This window comes from Lynx canadensis, chromosome B2, assembly GCF_007474595.2.
Source record: "Lynx canadensis isolate LIC74 chromosome B2, mLynCan4.pri.v2, whole genome shotgun sequence".
Classification (NCBI taxonomy): domain Eukaryota; kingdom Metazoa; phylum Chordata; class Mammalia; order Carnivora; family Felidae; genus Lynx; species Lynx canadensis.
The window spans coordinates 100791977-100814049 of record NC_044307.1 but is presented as its reverse complement, the minus strand read 5'-3'; the positions used below and the strand labels follow the sequence as shown (position 1 = coordinate 100814049).

Here is a 22073-nt window from a genome sequence, read left to right as displayed (position 1 = left end):
ACCAAATTGCAACCCTTTCAGTATAGCGTGAGGTATTTTTTTTTTAATTTTTTAAAAACATTTATTTATTTTTCAGAGAGAGAGAGAGACAGAGAGAGAGACAGAGTGCAAGCAGGGGAGGGGCAGAGAGAGGGAGACACAGAATCCGAAGCAGGCTCCAGGCTCCGAGCTGTCAGCACAGAGCCTGATGCGGGGCTTGAACCCACGAACAGCAAGAACACGACCTGAGCCGAACGAAGTCGGATGCTCAACCAACTGAGCCACCCAGGCGCCCCGAGGTATTTTTAAATATTTGTATAAGCTTATTAGCATTCACAGTTTCCAAAGTTGCTTTGGAATAGCTTCAATTCTCTTAATATTTGACTTTCAGACATGTTTTCATATACCATAGTCTCTGCCCCCGAACTCATGGAAATATCAAACAGCTAGCTATTCTGTGGCAGAAATGGTTCTTGTAGTAATAAGGGTTCTATTTCCCAATTATTGTGCTATTCTTAAGATGTAATTAAAAAAATAGGAAATTTGCAATTCATATAAAAGGGAAACTTGCTTAAACTTCCAAAAGCAAGTCCAGTCTGGTGGAGGTATATAAGACATTAAATAACAGAGTCAGATTCTTTCTTAAAGATTCCAGGTGAGCTTGACAGCAGAGAGTTCTGGTTCTCCAACATTTTCTCCATCTTTTCTCCTCCAGTGGTTTTACCAATCTCTCTTTGCTTCTTACTGTGGATCCATGGGATAAAACAAAGGACAGCACCTCCAATAAGGGGAGGGATTCCAGCGAGGTAGAATGCCACATCGTAGGAGCCCAGCTTGTCACGAAGTAACCCTGGGAAGGGAAAAAACTGTCACCAAGAGAGAACCAAGTGTGGCTTTTAGGGGTCTCAGATCAATCACACTGATGGCCTCCTCCTAAGCTAACAACTTCATCTCAGCAGGACTAGTTCAACCATCTCAAATATCAGACATTGCCTAGGAAATGGGTCTGAGGTAAAAACCTTTCCTGATAGGAGGAAGGAAAAGATCTTAGATCTTTAATCTCGTCACAGACTACAAGCCTATGGGTTTTCATACCAAGTTATTACATGGAAAAAAATATTTGCAACCAAGCTTTGGCTTTCTCAAAACCATTCAAAGGCCATTTGGGGTATTCTGACCTTTGGTGTAATGGTCCTTACAACATCTACATTTCACATCTTTCTTAGGCCTATTTGTTTATGAAATAACATGAAACTATATTTAAAATTATGATCCGAAATCGTAACAAAAATTATAGATCTAAGAGGATGAAAAAGTTAGACTGTTACATACATTTATCAGCACGTGGGAGTAAAACATAAGAATATATGTTTGCACTTTAATAGATCCTTGGGCTCTGCTTCTAAAAACGGTTATTTTGAATACTCCTTATTTCTAATTTCTCTAACAAAATCCAGGTTTTTTTAAAAAGATTTTATTCTTGGGGTGCCTGGGTGGCTTAGTTGGTAAAATGTCTGACTTCAGCTCGGGTCATGATCTCGTAGTTCATTAGTTCCAGCCCCCCGTCGGGCTCTGTGCTGACAGCTTAGAGCCTGGAGCCTGCTTCAGATTCTGCCTCCCTCTCTCCCTACTCCTCTCCCACATGTGCTCTGTCTCTCTCTGTCAAAAATAAATAAAAACATTAAAAAAATTTTTTTTAAGATTTTATTTTTTAAGTAACCTTTACACCCAACATGGGGCTCGAACTTATAACCCCAAGATCAAGAGTCACATACTCTACCAACTGAGCCAGCCAGACACCCCACAAAATCCAGATTTTAAAAGTTATCCTAGTGGTTTTTTTTTTTAACGTTTATTTATTTATTTTCGAGAGAGAGCGTGCACGCGCGCGCAGGGGAGGGGCAGAGAGAGAGAATCCCAAGCAGGCTCCTCAGTGTCAGTGCAGAACCCAGTGGGGCTTGAACCCACAAACCGCGAGACCATGACCCAAGCCAAAACCAAGAGTCGGACACTTAAGCAAATGAGTCACCCAGGTGCCCCTATCTTAGTGTTTTTAAACTTTTGTAACTTTTACCATAAGACCTAAGTTATCAGAAATGTCCAGGGAACAAACCGTATGGAGTATCTGACTTTTCTAAATAAACAGCTGAGAATCTGTCAAGTACCGACACATGAAGTGTGCATTTATTCTAGATAGAAACATAAAATATACAATATATCTAAATCTACAATTTTCTTATCTTCTGAGTCAGAATATTCTGTATATACTGACCCTTTCCTTCCTTATGAACACCAGTCATCATGTTTGGACTGTAATACTATGATCCGTCAGAAGCTCCTGAGGAGTCAAGAGCTTTCTGCTGCCAGTTGCTGGGTGCTGTTCTGCCAACTTAGGAAGTTTCCAGTTATCTCCTTATTCTTGGTCTGTTATCAGTCATTTCTAGTTGCAAACACCATTCCTACCAAAGTGCTACTTATTATCTGCTTTTGACTTGGAAACCCTAGAAATCTACGTTTGTAAGGTGTAAAAATAGTGTGAATAGTCTATTACCTGCAGGCAGGGGAAGAAGGGCTGGAGGGTTCTCCTCCTACAGGGAGACTGTGACCTTTAGTGACTCTGTGTGCTTGATTCGTGACTAGGTTCCCAGCGGGAAAAGTTGCTAGATATGTGCGATTCTGGACACGAGAATGAACTTTCTCTGAGCCCCTTACATGCCAAACACCAACGATAATAAATACATTTGAATTTTATCCTAATTTTATCAGATTCTAATCTAATAATTTACTGGCACCCCAGTGATACTGAACATGAGACAATTTTATGCTATTGAGAAGATTTCTAAAGGTGAAATGCATCATAACATAAATTAACCATTTCTGTGGCACTTACCACATTCACAGTGTTGTATAACCGCCACCTCTATCTAGTCCCCAGATATTTTTATCACACCAGAAGGAAATGCCATACCCGTTAAGCAGTTATTCCCTACTCCCCCTTCCCTCCAGCCCCTGGAAACCACCAATCTGCTCTCTGCCTCTGTGGATTTACCTACTCTGGATATTTCATATCAATAAAATCATACACTATGTGACCTTTTGTATTTGTGCTTCTTTTACTTAGCATAATGTTCTCAAGGTTCATCACCTGGTAGCATGTATTGGTACAATACTTCATTCCTTTTTATGGCCAAATAATATCCCCTTATGGCTGCACCACATTTTGTTTGTCCATTCATCCACTGATGGACATTTGAGTTGTTTCCACTAAATGGTATTTTTCATTAATTATTTCTAGGGGGGATACGATCTCTTGCCCAAAGCATACATATTTAGAAATCTTTTAGAATCTTCACCTCTTTTTTTAAAGAAACTATGTTCCCATTTCTCCAAAACACATACTAAGTGAAATACAGGAATTGTAAAAGCTTAAAGCCCAGAAGATTGCAATTACACACTTTACTGTGTCAGATTATCAATAAGGATAAGAGAGACTCCTCAGCAAACTTTTTCAACATGCCATCTACAGCTGGTCTTATTAAAAATGTTATCAATAAGGCACATACAAAAGCAAAAGACCACCAACCAATAGATCATAATATATTTTACATATAATTACTGGAGAACCATTACATTTACCTGCAATAGGTGGGCCCACAGTCATGGGTATAGACATGAATCCAAGTAGAAATCCAATTGCTTGAGAAACATCCTGGGCACCAACTAACTCAAAGGCAATGGGAGCCATAATGGAAATGAAGCATCCATCGAAGAGACCCATGATGAGACAGACAGCAATGAGGGCCCCAAAGACATCACACAGGGGAATCATCATGGACATCAGACCAATGAAGAAAAAGGAGAGTACCTAGAATAAGACACCACCACAATGTCAACTCTGCTCTCAGGAAAAGTAGATGTTGCAATTACTGAGCAACATGCATGCCTAGGAATATTAACTGACTCCTCCCTGGAAGAGTTGCCTCCCTGGCCCAATTCACCTTGATTTTATGTAATCAATCCCCATAATCATCTCCCCTAAGTTCCCCTAGCACTTTCTTAAAATTTCCATTAAGAATAAAGTAAGTATTTTTACATATTTACGTTCCCCTCCAGCCTGTAAGTTCTTTGAGGTCAGAATCTGTACAAGTCCTCTTTGGACTAGATATTCTAAGGTTTAAGAATCTTGCACCTGGTCAGCCCTCAATAAATATCTGTTCTTTGAGTATTGGCTCAAATGCATTCATCAAACATCTGATTTTGAAATTATATATACTCTACTGGTGTTAGTCCTTTGCAAAAGGAAAATATGCCAGCAAGATCAGATCAGATCACAAAGCTTCCAGTTCGGGGAATGCAATGATGTAAGGTTTAGATATTTAAATAATTTAGAATACATTGCCTGCCAATATTCCAGACATATTCCAGATATTCAGACCAAGTGAGAGATTAAAATAAGTAACTATGATTTGATAGGTATTATACAAATATGTACTGAATTTTGATTATTCAAATTCTAATTAAATTCTGACGGTCATAGGAAATATGTATAATATGCAATGAAAAACAAATTATTCTGCTATAACATTGAAGAACTAAATTTTCTAATCCTATTTTACTTGATAGTGTAAATCAATAAGATTAACAAATGATACTTTCAAACACTGTTTTCTGGTGATACAGCATAGGTATATCCTATTTAAGCCTCCAGAGTTAAGGTTTGGAAATACTTTGAGCCATGGAATACTTTCATTTTAACGTTAGAGTAGTTAATAGAACCGAACATTTAATTTTGCCTGCCATTTGGTAGCTCTGTGCTGTGTGCTATGTGAATAATACCTGGTCCCTACCCTTGGGCTGTGGGGAGATGAACACGTGAAACAAGTGCACATCAAGTGTTCTAGATGTTGCCATAGTTGTATACTCCAAGTATGGTGAATACAAAAAAAGAAGCAAACAATTCAATAACTTTCTTTAGGCAAAGAATGAATTAAAACTCGACAATTCACTAGGCAGCAGAAGAAATGTTTCAAAATGCATCAAGCTTTTGAAAAATATGCATATAATAGCAGCTATCATTTATTGTTTATTAAATGCCAGGCACTGTTCTAGGCACTTTAATAATCTCCTAACAACTTTATGAAGTGGATACTAATATTGTGCCCATTTTACAGATGCAGATAGTGATTCTGGAAGAGGGGTAGTAATGCGCCCAAACGTGCCCATCCTGGAACCCTTGGTCTACACAGGTAGTAGTAGAGAGCAGAAGGAACTACTGTTCCTAGAGGATACCCTTCAATGACAGGGGGGTGGGGGGAAGGGAAATACCATGAAGCAGCCATCTGGATCACCATCTTTGCCTATTCTGTTTTTCCTAGGACCCACTAGGTACACCTACAGCATACCAAGCTCGGTAGCTCACCTCAGGGCAGCCCCTCACAACCTAGTACACATCAGGATCACCTGAGGAGTTCCTGAAGCTGCAGACTGAGTGAAGGGATACAGGAATAGCAGTCTGGCCAAGCTCTCCAGATGACTTTAATACAAGTGGTCCACTGACCCCACAATAAGAAACATGCTCTTGAAAAAAGTTTCAAACTCCAGGTTAGATCTCTTTTCGACACCATCACACCATGCAACTGAAAATTTTTCTTCATGGTTAAAACATGGCTTTATGGTATAATGATTAGTATAAGACTCCGAGTTGGTTGTTGAAAAATAAGCCTGGCACTCACATTTTCCAAAGAACACAATCTCCCATTCTCCTGATTTTTTATTTTCTACTTAAACATCCTCGTCTCTACCCCAACTTCAATGAAACCACATACAGAATTTCTTGCATGGATATTATTGGGCTTGCAGCCTGATAGGTTGGAAAGAACTAAAGGCCCAGAGGAACAAGACCAGGTTCCAGCATTCTGTGACCTTGAGCCAGTAAAAAGGCTTCCTGATGCTTCCCATCTATACAAACATATCTAAAAATAAATCAAAATGTAGAAAGTGGGTTGAAATTCATAAGTAGGTAAAGATTTCAGGAGTTATTGATAAAATAACCATACTTTAAGTAGTCTTAATTGTATATACATTTTTTAACTCTACCTGCAAAACAAAAGGAGATAAACATGGAAAGTCATTTGAATCTTAGAAACTTATCTCTATTATCACAAACTCCAGAGGATCTACAATAAAACTTCAGGACACTGTGGGGCCACATTACCACAGACCAAATATTCACAACCATGCCACTGTAACTATGCTATGTGTTAGCTTTCAAGAATATTCTTTTCTTTGAATGTTTCCTATTCTTTTACTATTTTGTTTAGTACAAATCTCTTCCAAGGTAAGAGAACCAGAGTGAATTAGTGAAATCCTAGCATACTACTTGGCACAAAGTCAACTGTGCTCAATAAATGAATGTTTTTCTTGGACAAACTTATGTAACATGAGACCCAGGTGCTTTACTTTTGGTGGTTATCCTGATTTTTCTATACATCATTGGCCCCTTGCAATTTTTGTTCTTTGGTTAGTTTTGTAAAAAATCATTCACTTAAGAGTTTTGAATTTATTACTATATATTTGAACCATATCATTTCTTAATACTTTACCTGACTACAAGTTCTCCTCAATCCAAACTATATTATCTTCTTTTTTAATTACTTGGCAGTAATTGTTAGTTATTATTTGAAACTGTTAAATTTTAATAACTTAAATAGAAATTTTTATTTAAAAGTAAAATTTCTTGGTTTTTCTTTAAGAATGGAGTTCACAGGAATTTACACATTTATTCTTTAGCATTTCTCGGAAAATAGCTTGCAAACTGTTCATATGAGAGGTTCCATACTTCATCACTTCCCCCAAATAAGTACTGATCCCGGGGTACCTGCCTGGACCAGTCAGAAGAGGGTGCAACTCTTGATCTCAGGGTCGTGAGTTTGAGCCCCATGTTAGGTGTAGAGATTGCTAAATAAATTAAACCTATTAAAAAACACATTGATCCATACATCAAATATTGATTTGTAGATGCACCATTTTGAAAGATGAATAAATTTAGTATTACTACAGTCTGTTTTCCTCTCCTCAAACACAGCAACTCTGGTTAGATTTAAATAAGGTATTCAGAGGCTCCTAATTCTCTTCTAATCTCTGGCAATGACATTTAATTTAATAAGGCATTGACAGTTGAGATGTATTTCTTGCTTTTGTTTTCTTAAAACCATCCAAGGAAATATCTTCTGTCACAATATTATAGACTTTAGAAGAATAACCCCTTGCTTGAGTTAGTTTACATACTTTAAGAACAAAAAAAAATTGTTTTTTTTATATTACCCTTCCCTATTTCTATCACAAAGAGAACATTCTTGGAGAAATGTCAGTTTAAGTTCTGCTCAGGAATCTAAGTATAGCTCAAGAGGAAAAATGAGCTGCACCTGAATAAGCAGGAGGCATTTTCAGAGGCAGACATAAAGCTGGCCAGAGTTAGGTTCAAGTGTTGCTCCTACAAATTTATTCAATATAAAGTTTCCAGACTTTCAGGGCCTCTGGCTAGGAACCCAGAGCAGAAAGCCTTTCACCATTATAATTCCATATAATGCAATTCAGTCATCTCTTCAGCATTTAAAACTGTTAGGCTGGGGGTGCCTGGGTGGCTCAGTTAAGTGTCTGACTCTTGATTTCGGCTCAGGTCATGATCTCACAGTTCATCAGTCTGAGCCCCACATTGGGCTCTGTGCTGACAGTGCGGATTCTCTCTCTCTCCCTCTCTCTCTGTTCCTCCCCCCTGCCTTGTGCTCTCTCTCTGTCCCTCTCTCTCTCAAAAGAAATGATAAACTTAAAAAACAAAATGTTAGCTGAAAATACCTGGAAACCAGGACCTTGACAGAGTTTAAATTCAGAACTCTTAAGCAAAATGTGAGTGATCTATAAGCTAAGTGATCTATAAGCAAAGATCTCTAGTTCAGGATAACCAAAGTCTCCTTTCTTAAGATCTGTTCCAAATCAGGTTTTGCTTCAGTATTTGATGAAATAAAAAGGGGACGCCTGGGTTGCTTAGTTGGTTAAGCATCTGACTCTTGATCTTGGCTCAGGTCATGATCTCACGGTTTCGTGAGTTCAAGCCCTGCGTTGGGCTCTGTGCTGGCAGCTTGGAGCCTGCTTGGGATTCTCCCCCTGTCTGCCCCTCGCCAACCACACAATAAAAGGAAGGATGCATTAATCCTCCACTCTGGGCTGGCACTTTACATGAGCTGTCACCATGAATCCTTACCACAGCCCTCTGCCAGTTCTGAACACGGCTGGTGCAAGGACTGGGCTGAACTCATGTCTCCAGAGCCTGTGTGCTTTTCTGCTGCGCAGCCTCCCAAACCCAAGATGCCTGTGACCAGAAATTAGACCGTGTGGGAGGCTGTGAGGTGTGATCTGTGCCCAGCTGCTAGGAGACAGGGAGGAGTTGGGCTATAACAGACAAAAGCAGGCAGTGGGCATGTCTGCACCACCAACGACAGCAAGGTAAGGAGTGGGAGCATTCCAACTTTTAAAGGCTAGGCCAAAAGGCAGCCAGCCATTGAGGGAAAGAGAAAGAGGAGGAAGCAAACAGGCAGAGCTGGAGCTGGCAACAGCAGAGAACAGCCAAGAATCAAAAGCCACACCGAATGGTTGGCAGGTGGGCAGGGAAGCCAGGAAAAAGGAGAGACAGAGGAGGGGAGTGATACAAAGGAGTGAGTCCAGTAGCCACACGGGCAAGGCCTGTGTTGGCTCCTGTGCCACTGTGTTCACAGGAGGAGCGCACTCCCAGCAGCCACAGGACACACAGGACACACTGAAGGCCTTTTTTCTCCTTCACAGGCTCTCTGAAATGCAGTCATGTCACTCGTGACTCAGCATATGCTGCTGTGGAGAATGGATTACTGCTTCCACCCCAGTAATCTATCCTCCAGAGACAGAACAACCACAGTGACTTAAAATGTGAAATCAGACCACTTCATTCTCCAACAAAGACCCACAACACTTAAAGCAAAATCTCTTCAGTTTGACTTTCAAGGCCCTGTATAATCTGGCCCCTCCTAGCTTTCCAACCTCTTCCCTTGTCACTCTCCCTGTCTTCCTGAGTTCTTCATTTTTCCTGCCTCCACTATTGCTCCAGGAACTCAGGGACCACGTGTGTCTTGTTTGTATCACCCCACCAAGGTCTAGGCTGGAGCACAGTAGACACAATCCTTTGCATGAATGAAAGGAAGCTGAAAGTCTGTAATACAGGGGCGCCTGGGTGGCTGCACTGACAGCGTAGAGCCTACTTAGGATTCTCTCTCTCTCCCTCTCTCTCTTTGCCCCTCCCCTCCCTGCTTGTGTGCTCTCTTTCTCAAAATAAGTATTTTTAAGTCTGTAATGCATCGAATGTCCATTAGAGGGTTCTCTTGACACTTGAGAACAAAACCAAATGTTCCACAAGAATACCCACAGTTAGGTCCTAAAAAAGGGGGGAACGATCATAATACAGTAAATACTTGTAAAAGTAGCACTCTACCAGCTGTCTACTCTCCCTTCTGCTATGTGACCAGACTCCTTTCTGCAGCTGGCTGCCGGGACCTCCACACAGACACCCACAGTGAGTCAGCCTCTGTTCCTTAGGGTTTGTACCTCTGAGTGGAAATAACAACGATACTTTCCTCTTAGGGCTGGTGCAAGGAACAAGGGAGATTGCATGTGGGGCACTTAGTTCATTGTCTGGCACATGGAAGTACTCAATAAATGGCGGCTGGGTGATTTCAAATCATCTAATGGAAGCTTCTTTATCTGTAATGAATGCCTTTTCCAATCATTTTCCTGCACCTAAATCCCAGCTCTACTTCAAAGCCCAGCTCAAATACTGCCTCCCATCTATACAGTGAGCTGGCACGCTCAATTCCCCAATCCCAAATTGCCCCCTTCCCCGGGCTCCCCTACACTCTCCTCCCACAGCCAAGCTGTTGGGCAAAGTAGTCTACATTTCCATTTTTTCAGCTAATCATGATCAGTCTTTAGCACCTGCCATGCCACTGAAACTCTGTTGCTAAATGCAATGAAAACCTTTTAGCCTTTAATGTGCTTGCCCTGTCACTAGCTACCGACACTGCTGACCACTGCTGTCCCTGAAACACTCTGTGCCCTGCTTCTTTCCCAGTAAGCTGGCCACTCCCTTCAGTCTTCATGCACACCCCTCGTCCTCCGCTTACCCATACAGCCCACAAATGCCAAAGTCCCACAGGTCCCTCGGGCTCTCTCAGGAGCTCCAGACGCAACATGGCTCTCCCATGAGCACCAAAAACTTAACATGGCAAAAGTGAACTCCACATCTTACTCCGATTTACTGAAATGACTCATCTTAAACGCAATAGCACAACCATCCATTCTGTTACCGGAGCCACAAATCTCAGACCCAGCTTTGGTGGCTCCATCAAACTCTTACTCCCATATCCCTGTTTTACTGCTGTTTGATTCCAGTGTTTCTGCCTTGGTTCCTCCTGCCTAGACTGCTTCAATGGTCTCCAGCTAGTACCCCTGCTTCCACTCTGTTGTTGTTGTTGTTTTTAATAACAGCTTGATAGAGATAAATTCACATACCATAAAATTCACCCATTTAAAGTAAATAATTCAGTACGTTTTACTGAATTTACAAAGTTGTACAACTATCACTACTGCCTAACCTTGGAATATATCACCCCAGGAAGAACCCCCATAGCCTGTAGCAGTTACTCCCCACAGCCCGCCCCCGCCAGCCCTGGGCCACCAGGAATCCACTCTGTCTCTGTGGCACTGCCTATTCTGGCCACTCCACCAAAACAGAGCTGCACAACACGTAGCCTTTTGTGACTGCCTGAGCTCCTGCCCTCCCACGTCATCCACCCTTCACAGCCACTGAATTAAGCTTAATAAAATACAACTCCTGTCATGTCACTCCCTCGGTTAAAACCCTCTAGTGGCTCCTGGTAGATTTCAGGATAGTGTCATCCTTCTCCTAACCCGGCTCCTGCCTCTCCTCCCCCCCCTCCCCCCCCCCAGCCAGTCAGTTTATCGCTCTCCCTTTATTCCATTCAAACACTCAGTTTCGCAGACATAATATACTATGTCACACCTCCACCTCTTTGCCCATGTGGTTTCCTCTGCTTGGAATACACTTCTCTATCTTCCTTCTCTTTCTGACCGCCACTCACCTCTTAATACCACACCAGCCCAGGAAGCCTGCTCACTAGTGATTCAGATAGTTGGTGCCTATGTTTCTAGCACCCATCTAGCATAGCCATTATTCCACTTTGCTGCAACACTGTCTCCCCATGAGACCATTAGCGACTAACTGAGGGCACAGACCATGTTTCATGCTTCATCCGCAGCATTTAGCACAGTGTCTGGCACGGAGGAGTCATTTAAGTGCTTGTCAAGTGAGTGTCCGTGTGAGCTTGGAATTAGCATTTGCAAAGTGCACAGCCCTCAACACCCAGGAGGCAATCTGCAGTAAAAAAGTTCAAAAGAAACAGGCCCCTGAATTTCACAAGGTGGTGCAAAAGGCACATGACTATGAGAACTGTGCCAGAAATAAAACATTCTTCTTAGAAAAAGCAGTGGGCAAAAACCATCTTGATTTGGTGGAGTGCCGTGACAAAACAAGTAAGCTTGTTGTGTGATCGCCAATTTCTCATGTTGAAAACCCAAAATTCATAACTGAGTTTGGCCTTGAAAAACTGCTGGTAGAAGTTAGGTTCTAGAAAACATTTGTAATTTTTACGGAAGAATTTAAGCAAACACATACATATGTATAATGAGACATGAGGTGACAAAGATAATTCTGCTGGGGGAAAAGCAGCTTAAGAAAGTACCTGAAGATAAACCTTCTTCACACCAGGCATATAATCTGCGATCCGGCCAAAGAGCAGCCGTCCGACTCCTGAAGTGATGCCAATGCACATGAGAACCACCTCTTTATTTTTTCCATCTTGAAATCTTTCATTCACATATTTCATCTGTGGACCATCAAGAAAGAAGCAACACTAAATACGGTAGGAAAAACTGACAAGTTTTGACACAAAATGCCTTTGTGTCTCCACAATGTTATGGATTCTCACCCCCTTCCAATTCCAAATATTTATACAATTTCTTCTGTGATAATTGTTCGTCAGAACATACGAAGACAAAGCTAACATGATTTAGCTTGCACAAAAGAAGAATTGTTAGGAGAGGTCCTATTTCAAAAAAATGACAAATGTACATTTTATAAGTTAACCTTGAGCCATTAGCTAAAGGAAGAGAACATACTTTGAACACACCATATGGCCTTCTCCTCTCAAGGTCACCCCAGGACCCAATTATCTGTTCTCCTTACAGGCTATTTAAGACAGTTTTATCTCTTGTAGGAGGACGTGAACCAAACTGACACTCCTGAAACAGCTGGAGTGGAGCTTCCAGGATAAAGCAGAAGTAAGGTTCCCTACCTGTGAATTTGCCTATCTGTGCGACATCAGAACAGACAGATACACAGTTTAACACAGCGGTTAAGAGAAAAGCCTCTTAGACTGCATGGGTTCAAGTCTTGGTTCCATCCCTTATCAGCCTTGTGACCTTGAGTAATTTCTTAACCTCTAGGTCCTCAGTTGCCTTGTCTGTAAAATGGAGATAGCAATAGTACCTCAAGTATTTAAAATATACAACCTATCACTGATACACATATCCATTGTAAAAAGATCCCCCCCCCATCAAATTAGTTAATACATCTATCACCTAACATATTTACCTTTTTTGGGGGAGGGGGGTGAGAACACTTTCTATTCTCTTGCAAATTTCAGTTATACAATACACTGTTGCCAACTATAATCAAGAATATAATTAGATCCTCAGACCTTATTTATAACTGAAAATTTTAATTTTAGCCTTCTTTTAAAGTTTATTTATTTTGAGAGAGTGTATGTGCGAGCAGGGGAGGGGCAGTGAGGGAGGGAGAGAGACAATTCCAGGCAGGCTCCACGCTCAATGCAGAACTCGACGCAGGGCTTGATGTCATGACCAACCAACCGACCATGTGATCATGACCTGGGCTGAAATCAAGAATCAGTTGGTTGGGGCACCTGACCTGGGTGGCTCAGTTAAGTGTCCGACTTCAGCTCAGGTCATGATCTCACGGTTCGTGAGTGCAAGCCCCACATCAGGCTCTGTGCTGTCAGCTCAGAGCCTGGAGCCTGCTTTGGATTCTGTGTCTCCCTCTTTCTGTCTCTGTCTCTCTCAAAAATAAATAAACATTAAAAAAAAAAAAAAAAGAATCAGTTGGTTAAATGACTGAGCCACCCAGGCACCAGGCACCCAATTTTAGCCTATCTTTTTTCAAGGACCTTTTCCCTCTATTTGCAGTGTACTTAATGACTGTAAAACAACAACCTGACTATGTTTTAAAAGGAAGTGTGGCCAGGCAGTTGTTATACTGGGTGAAAGAAAAATACACAGCAACTCAGCACCCACTAACATAAGCTTTGCTCCCACAGCCCCCAAGTTTCATCCCTATCTTAGGGATCTTATCTTATCTTATCCCTTTTCTCAATGATCATTTATCTGTGCTCACAAGGAAAAAAAGCATGTCTCTACTCCCGCTGTTTTCTCTGCAATCGCAGAGATGTTTTAACTAACCCCAACAGTTGTTTCAAACAATCAGACTTGCCGTTCCCTATACCAAACTTTGGCCTGAATTCTAGAAGCCTGCAAAGCAAATTACCCAGCAAACTCAATGGCCCATTGATTCCCAAGTGTTCCTAGTAGCCTGTAGGGATGACGTCTTCTTAAGAGACTTCCATTTCACATTTTTAGGCCTACTTGGATATGCCAACACCATCACTCTGTCTCTTCCCTTCCCAAACTGGTAACTGTCCTCCCTAACTTCTCTATTTCCACACTGCTCAGGAATAATTCTTCTAAATAGGACTTTAATCTGATCAATCCCTCATCCATTAGTTACCCACCACTGACATTTATATTCGGTTTGGTATTAAAAGCCCTTCATAACCTGTCACCAGTCGTCTTTGTGCCTTTATTACCTATTGATCCTTGACTCAAAAGCAGAAAACTCAAATATCTACAGGACTCAGGCAAGTAGCAAAAAGGAGTGAAAGAGACTTCCTGGAGAGAGGGAACACATACTCCAAGCCCCCTTTTATTTTAAAGGGAAGTCAGAAATTTTTTGTGGAAATGTTGGCACCTACCTTAAATTTACAACACAGCAGGATCCAACCCCATGCCAGTCTGCAAACTGCATTAGGCTGGCTTTGATCTCAGCCCTAATCCCATCTGGCCCAGCAGGACAGGTTTATTCAAATAGTGTTGCTTAAACACATCTCATACTTTCTTACCTCTCTACATTTCTGCTGTCTCTTCTTTGACTTTCTGAATCCTACCCATTCTTTAAGACTCTGCTCAAATCCCACCTTTTCTATAAAGCTGTCCTTGATGACCTCTGCCTTATATCCCATTCTTGTTATTGCCTAAAGTTTTCATTGGCACCTTAAGTATTGAATGTTCCTACCCAGCCTTTCTAGCTTCTAAGGCTACACATTCTGTTGTATAAACTCTTGCACGTCACCCTAGGCCTATCTACCCGTCTGTTCCAAAGACACCTCAAAGCGAACATGACTCATGCTGAACTCCTCTCCCCCTCACAACCTGCCTTCCCTCCACTACTACTTTTGGCCCAACTCTCCAAGGGAGGAACCTGAAAAGCATCCTAGATTGCAGATCCAGGAGTCACCGCCAAATTCTGATGATTTTACCTCCTCCCCCTCTCAGACACACTTCCTTTGGTCTGTGTTCCCTGTGTTTCAGTTCGGGCTCCCATCACTCACTTAGACAACGACAGCCTCCTAGCATACTTCTGGCTTGAGCCCCCCACTCCTGCATCTTTAAATTCTCTGAGACCACCAGATTAAGTTCAAAACGAAAAACACTTCTCTGAGATCCTTTGACGGTTCCCACAGCCTTCAGGATAAAGCTCCCGCTCCTGCTTTAATAGATAAAAGCTTTGCTGGGGCGCCTGGGTGGCGCAGTCGGTTAAGCGTCCGACTTCAGCCAGGTCACGATCTCGCGGCCCGTGAGTTCGAGCCCCGCATCGGGCTCTGGGCTGATGGCTCAGAGCCTGGAGCCTGTTTCAGATTCTGTGTCTCCCTCTCTCTCTGACCCTCCCCCGTTCATGCTCTGTCTCTCTCTGTCCCAAAAATAAATAAAACGTTGAAAAAAAAAAATTTAAAAAAAAAAGCTTTGCTACTGCAGCCTCACTTCCAGCTGCCTCCTTACACACACGCTGTTAACACTGTGCTGTTCAATGTGGTAGCTACTAGCCACACAGAGGCTACTGAGCACTTAAAAAGTAGCTAGTTCAAACTGAGATGTGCTCGAAGTGCAAAATACAGAAAATTTAGAAGACTTAGTGGAAAAACATGCAAAATATCTCAATAATTTAAAAATTGATTCCATGTTGAAATAATATTTTGGCTACATTAAATAAAATATATTGTATATATCATGAAACTAGTTTCATTTGTTGTTAATTTTCTTAATGTTTATTTAGTTTTGAGAGAGAGAGAGAGAGAGAGAAACAGCATGAGCAGGGTAGGGGCAGAGAGAGGCAGAGACCCAGAATTTGAAGCAGGCTCCAGGCTCTGAGCTGTCAGCACAGAGCCCGACGTAGGGCTTGAGCTCATGAGCTGTGAGATCATGACCTGAGCTGAAGTCAATGCTTAACCGAATGAGCTGCCCGGACGCCCCGGTTTTTAATTCTTTTAAATATGGGAAGTAGAGGGACGCCTGCGTGGCTCAGTAGGTTGGGTGTCCGACTTCAGCTCAGGTCATGACCTCACGGTTGGTGGGTTTGAGGCCCGCATCGGGCTCTGTGCTGACAGCTCGGAGCCTGGAAGCCCTGCTTCGGATACTGTGTCTCCCTCTCTCTCTGCCCCTCTCCCCACTCACACTCTGTCTCTCTCAAAAATAAATGGACATAAAATTTTTTTTAACTATGGAAAGTAGAACATTATAAATTATATGGCTTACATTACATTTCTATTGAACAGTGCTGGTCTAAGAAATCCACTTGTGTGGGGCGCCTGGGTGGCGCAGTCGGTTAAGCGTCCGACTTCAGCCAGGTCACGATCTCGCGGTCCGGGAGTTCGAGCCCCGCGTCAGGCTCTGGGCTGACGGCTTGGAGCCTGGAGCCTGTTTCCGATTCTGTGTCTCCCTCTCTCTCTGCCCCTCCCCCGTTCATGCTCTGTCTCTCTCTGTCCCAAAAATAAATAAACGTTGAAAAAAAAAAGAAAAAAAAAAAAAAGAAATCCACTTGTGGCTGCAAAGATAAGGTAGCCGTTGATAAAGGTGACCTCAAACTGGCTTATTCCTCCAGGCCTTTATCACGCTCGGTAAGTGAAATTAGACAAAGTGGAAAGATGGATTCCAGCTCAATTCCGAAGAAAATGAATAACCTGATTTAAGGCACGTAGAATATAATTATGTGTATTCATCAACTTATTTAGAATTTGAATCCAGACTTAATGTATTAATCTACTTCAGTAAGTACCCAAAGGATCTAACTTTTTAAAAGATATTGTTCAGTATTAAAAACAAAAAAACCCGAAAAACCAAAAAAAAAAAAAAAAAAAAAAAAAAATAAACTAAACTTACCAGTCATTCTTTTGATGAAACTAAGAACACTTGCCTGCCAAACTGCTATTTTCATTAGTGGTTTAGTTTAGTTTTCCCCCTACTCTACTTTAAGATCCTTAAAATGGATAATAAGGTGAATTGTTTTCAGCCTTTTGAAAGTGGCTGAGTTTGTTAAGTCCAAATTATGCTTAAGTGGAAACTTAGTTCTTCAACTATAAGGGGTGTTATTTCATTGAAATCTGTTGCTGTTGTTGCTGTTGAAATAAAACAAGAACTTCAGCTTCCAATACATCTCCTCACTCTTGGCCCAAATCTGCAAGCTCAAAAACAGTGGGTAAGTATGGGAATCTAGGGGGTGGGTGTGGGGGGTCGGAGAACAGAGTCTAGGGATGCTAGATCTCTGGGTCCTAGAGATCCTTCCTTAATTGAGGTAGCAGTTCCCTGGAGATCTGGTGCGTTCTACTTCAGCCTGGTCTCCCATGATTGCTGCAGGCTATTTGATGAATCTCTGCCAATGTCTCACCCTCTGGAGACTGCCATGCACTTTAATTTAGCGGAAAGCATGACTATTAGGCCAAATTCGTATCTCTCAAAAAGCGTTACATGGATAAGGACGTAAAAATGTTGGGTAGATGTTTCCCTATTTAACCTAACTTTATAAACGAACACAGAACTTACAACAGAGGCCACTATCTACATAAAAAATAACATCATTTTGTAGAGCAGTTGTTTCAAGTTGACTTTATCTGAATGTATTTTCAGGGTAGGAATTAGTCCTTTATTTAGGTCCTCAAACATTGGTTTACTCCAGGGCTGCACGCCTGCACTCTCAGGGATTACCAAAACCTTGCTGACAACTTGAATGCTGCCTGCTCCTAAAACATTTTTTATCATTCAAGCAACATTTGCTACCCATAGAAGCCATTTGTGGGTTGTGTGAAACCCTTTTATTGTTTTGTCATCCAAGAACTCATATCCAAAAATATCTGTTCATTCTACATCATGCATGAAAGAAAAAAAAAAAAGAACAGTTCACAGTTTCCCCTTCCTCCCAACCATCCCCACTTCCAAGTAAACGGCGGTTCAACAGTTCATTCATCTATGGATGACATGTTTCTGACCAGCCAAAGGGAGAGGTTCCTCTCCCCTCACTAGAGCCTAGATGCGGATTCCCTTTTGAGAGGTTGAGGTAGGAGCCTGACAAAGTCATCTTGTGGGACGCCTGGGTGGCTCAGTCAGTTAAGCGTCCTAAGCATCCGACTCTTGGTTCCAGCTCAGGTCATGACCTTATGGTTCATGGGTTCAAGACTCACATTGGACTCTGTGCTGACAGCACAGAGCCCACTTGGGATTCTTTCTTTTTCCCTCTCTCTCTGCCCTTTCCCTGCTCTCTCGCTCTCTCGCTCTCTCTCTCTCAAAAACAAACATTAAAAAAGAGAAAAAGTCATCTTGCTGGGTTGGCTTCTTCCCTCTCTACCTCTTCCTCTTCAGAGGAGTGACAGTGCCAGACACAGGGAGACATCAGACAGTGTTTTTCCATGGAGAACCCAGCCCAAGTCCTCTGGCTTTTAGTCAACCATGAAGAAAATTAAATGGGTGACCACAGAATAAAAACAGCTCCTATAAAACTGATGTAAGTGCAGCAGAAACTCAAGTTTCTCCTTGACAAATAGTTGCACGATAGAATACCCAACAGAAGGGAACCCTACATCACTTTACTTACAGAAACCCTTAAAACCCAGTGGTGGCACACACCAGCAAAACAAGGAGGTCACTGGCCAAAAGAGGTCCAATAATGATCACAGTATTTTATAAAATTGTGGTATTAGCCATTACTATGATGGTCTTCAGCCTCAACTGCCCTTGCCTCCAGCGTTTTAAGGGGATGGGTGGTTTTAGCTTAGTGTCTTTTATGTAACATGTATATAATTTATTACATAAAGAATATGATAGGGGCGCCTGGGTGGCTCAGTCGGTTAAGCGTCCGACTTCAGCTCAGGTCACGATCTCACATTCCGTGAGTTCGAGCCCCGCGTCGGGCTCTGGGCTGATGGCCCAGAGCCTGGAGCCTGCTTCCGATTCTGTGTGTGTATCTCTCTCTCTCTCTGCCCCTCCCCCGTTCATGCTCTGTCTCTCTCTGTCTCAAAAATAAATAAACATTAAAAAAAAAAAAGAATATGATAAAACTTTTGTACATAGAAGTTAAACTATGTATCTTTGGGGAATAATTAATTAAACAAGAGGGACTACAGGCTACTTAAAGATGTGGACTTGAAGTAACAGCTGCTGACTCCACTATGGAGTGCTTAAAAAAAAAAAAAAAAAAAGGCAGTAACTTCGGGAGGCCAGGAAAGCAAGACAAAAACAGCTTCACCAGAGCATTGCAGGCTCTGGAACTGGTAGAATTTCAACTACCTTTGCAGAACTGAGCAGGAAAAAATCAACAACAGTTATCATCCACGGCTGTTGCAGTTACTGTGCCCTCTGAGAGATAAACAGATTCCCGTAATGCAGTCATCAACTGTCCTTGCCTGTGAAGATTTTGATTTCCTGATCTCCTGCCCTTCCTCTTCAGATACACATCGTCAAGCTGGACACCAGGTAAACATCAGCACCCATTTTGTCGCTAGAAGAATAAACTCTGCTGGGCAGGTCAGGGGACCTGTAACTTCTACGTTTACCTGCTATATCCAAAAACGGAGTAACAAATGCGACACGGTATTTTCAGTGGTTTTGTAATAAAGAATGATTTCTGCAGCTCCCTACTTCCCAGCAGGGATATGGAGTTCAGAGCAGTTTCACTCACTTGCTATTCACTCCAAAGATCATTAGCAGCTTCAACCTGTTGCCTCTGATTCACCTGCAGGTTAGAGTAGGTTTCTGATACATCCATTCAACATTTGAAAAGCTATTCCATCAACTCTAAAAGATCATTCTGCTTAAAATACATTTTTTAAAAGATAACCTCAAAGAAAAGAGCCTGGACCCTTTAAAAATTAGATGTACATTTGAAAGGAAGTAGAAAGCTTGCTAGAGTAGTTAATGGATAATCTTAGAATTTGTTGCAAATCAAAACTTTACACTACCCTTTGACTTCAAAGTAAGATGAACAGAACTCTGAATGGAATGAGGGTTTGGTCTGGGTCCTTTTTTTTTTCCTGTCTTTTTTAAACAAGTATGTTTTCTCTACCTCTGTTTTTGCTAAGAAAAAAAAAGTAAAACAAGTGGGGCATTCACTTAGAAAGTTTTTTCACAAGTACATTGTACACCAGCAAACCCAGTGAGGCGATCAAATGTGGAAGAAAACTAAACTCCTAGATTTGGGTACATAAAAATTAAGCCCTTTACACCATATAATATTGAAATAGGACTTTATGGCTATTAAGATAGATATTCCTTGATTAGGTCAGCCTCAAATGCCATTTTAGCTTGTTAAATCTGATCAACTGTGCTTTCAGAATAAAGCTCTAAGATGTGCTTGAAATGAAAACATAAAATTCTTTGCCCACTAACATTTTTAAGAACATCTTAAGGCAGCCCAGTGTCTACCTACTAATAAGATGTCTCCATCATGACTAAACTTGTGGAGCAGGTGCCCCCCTGCCTCCAGCAGCTGACCAGGTAGAGAGCAGAGCAGACCTTTGACCTAACAGGGCCATTAGAGGTACAAGGAGCTGACTCTGCATGGTTTCTTAAATGGCCAGTCTTTCCATTTCATGAAGATGAGCTTCCACGTTGTCGGTAATCACACATGGCACTGTTAAGACACGTAAAGGTGGGGACTCAGAAAAAAGAGGGAAGGGTTTCCAGAGTAAAGATTACTTAAAGGCCACTAAGGGACAGAAAAAGAAAAGTTCAGAAGGATGAAAGATGGCTGATGGCTCAAAAAACCCTGGTCTAATTTTAAAAACATTTTCTAAGATTTCTTTAAAAAATTTGTTATTTTTCTGGGGTTTTTTTTGTTTGTTTGTTTGTTTTTAATGATTTCCCTTGGGGCACCTGGGTGGCTCAGTTCGTTGAGCATCCTCTGGCTCTTGATTTGACTCAGGGCATGATCCCACAGTTGATAAGTTCAAGCCTCTACATCTGGCTCACTGCTGTCAGCTCAAAGCCTGGAGCCTGCTTTGAATTCTGTTTCCTCTCCCTCTGCCCCTCCCCGATGTGTGCATGTGCGCTCGCTCTCTCTCTCTCTCCCTTAAAAATAAACATGTTTTCAAAAATTTCCATTAGGGGTGCCCGGGTGGTTCAGTCAGGTGAGCGTCCAATTTTGGCTCAGGTCATGATCTCATAGTTCTTGAGATCTCATAGTTCTTGAGCCCAGTGTTGGGCTCTGTGCTGACAGCTCAGAGCCTGGAGCCTGCTTAGGATTCTGTGTCTCCTCTCCCTGCCCCTCTCCTGCTCATACTTTGTCTCTCTCTCAAAAATAAACATTAAAAAAAAATTTTTCCCCTTAGGTTAAAAAAAAAAAGGCAAAACAAAAGTCCATTCTTGACATAGCATTATTTTTTTTTAATTAAAAACAATTTTTTTTTAATTTTATTTATTTTGAGACAGGGAAGGGGCAGCGAGAGAGGGAGAGAGTGAATCCCAAGCAGGCTCTGAGCTATCGGTACAGAGCTCAACACGGGGCTCCATCTCACGAACTGTGAGACCACGACCTGAGCTGAAATTAAGAGTTGAATGCTTGGGGAGCCTGGGTGGCTCAGTCGGTTAGGCATTGAACTTCAGCTCAGGTCATGATCTCACAGTTCATGGGTTTGAGCCCCGTGTTGGGCTCTGTGCTAATAGCTCAGATCCTAGAGCCTGTTTCTGATTCTGTGTCTCCCTCTCTCTTTGCCCCTTCCCTGTTCGCACTCGTGTGTCTCTCTCAAAACTAAACATAAAATTTTTTTTAAAAGAGTTGGATGCTTAACCAACTGAGCCACCCAGGCGCCCTTGACATAGCATTATTTAGATCAGATCTAGATTTGGCAACATGTTCTATTGGAATTATCAAAACCAATTTGGATTTAGATGACAGTTCAAATAATCCTGCATTTTAGAAGATGGACTTCAACTTAAAATAGAAAATAAGGGCACTTGGATGGCTCAGTCAGTCAAGCATTGGACTTCAACTCAGGTCATGATCTTGTGGTTCATGGGTTCAAGCCCCACGTTGGGCTCCATGCTGACAGCCCAGACCCTGGAGCCTGCTTCAGATTCTGTGTCTCCTGCTCCCTCTGTCCCTCTCCCACTCATGCTGTGTCTCTGTCTCTCTCTCAAAAATAAGTAAACTTAAAAAAAATTGTTTAAAAAAATCTCTAGGATTTTGAGGTAACTTGAAATTTAGTGACCCTGACAATTTCTATGCCAGATATTTCACAAATTACCAAAAATTGTTCTAGTCTTTCCTGAACAATGAAAGATGTTTAATCTGTTGGTTTATTTTAATTTTTATTCATTCT

The 22073-nt window shown here is 41.8% G+C and overlaps 1 protein-coding gene across 1 annotated transcript in view; it reads right to left on the bottom strand.

Moving 5' to 3' along the window:
- Positions 1–251: 251 nt before the first annotated feature.
- Positions 252–22073, bottom strand: part of SLC16A10 (solute carrier family 16 member 10) — a 114957-nt gene continuing 93135 nt past the window's right edge. The window contains exons 4-6 of the mRNA XM_030316168.1: positions 11823–11966; positions 3616–3844; positions 252–829 (exon numbers count right to left, since the gene is read on the bottom strand). Of these exons, the coding sequence (XP_030172028.1) occupies positions 597–829; positions 3616–3844; positions 11823–11966 (606 nt within the window). The 3' untranslated portion in view covers positions 252–596. The remainder of the gene's footprint in view (positions 830–3615; positions 3845–11822; positions 11967–22073) is intronic.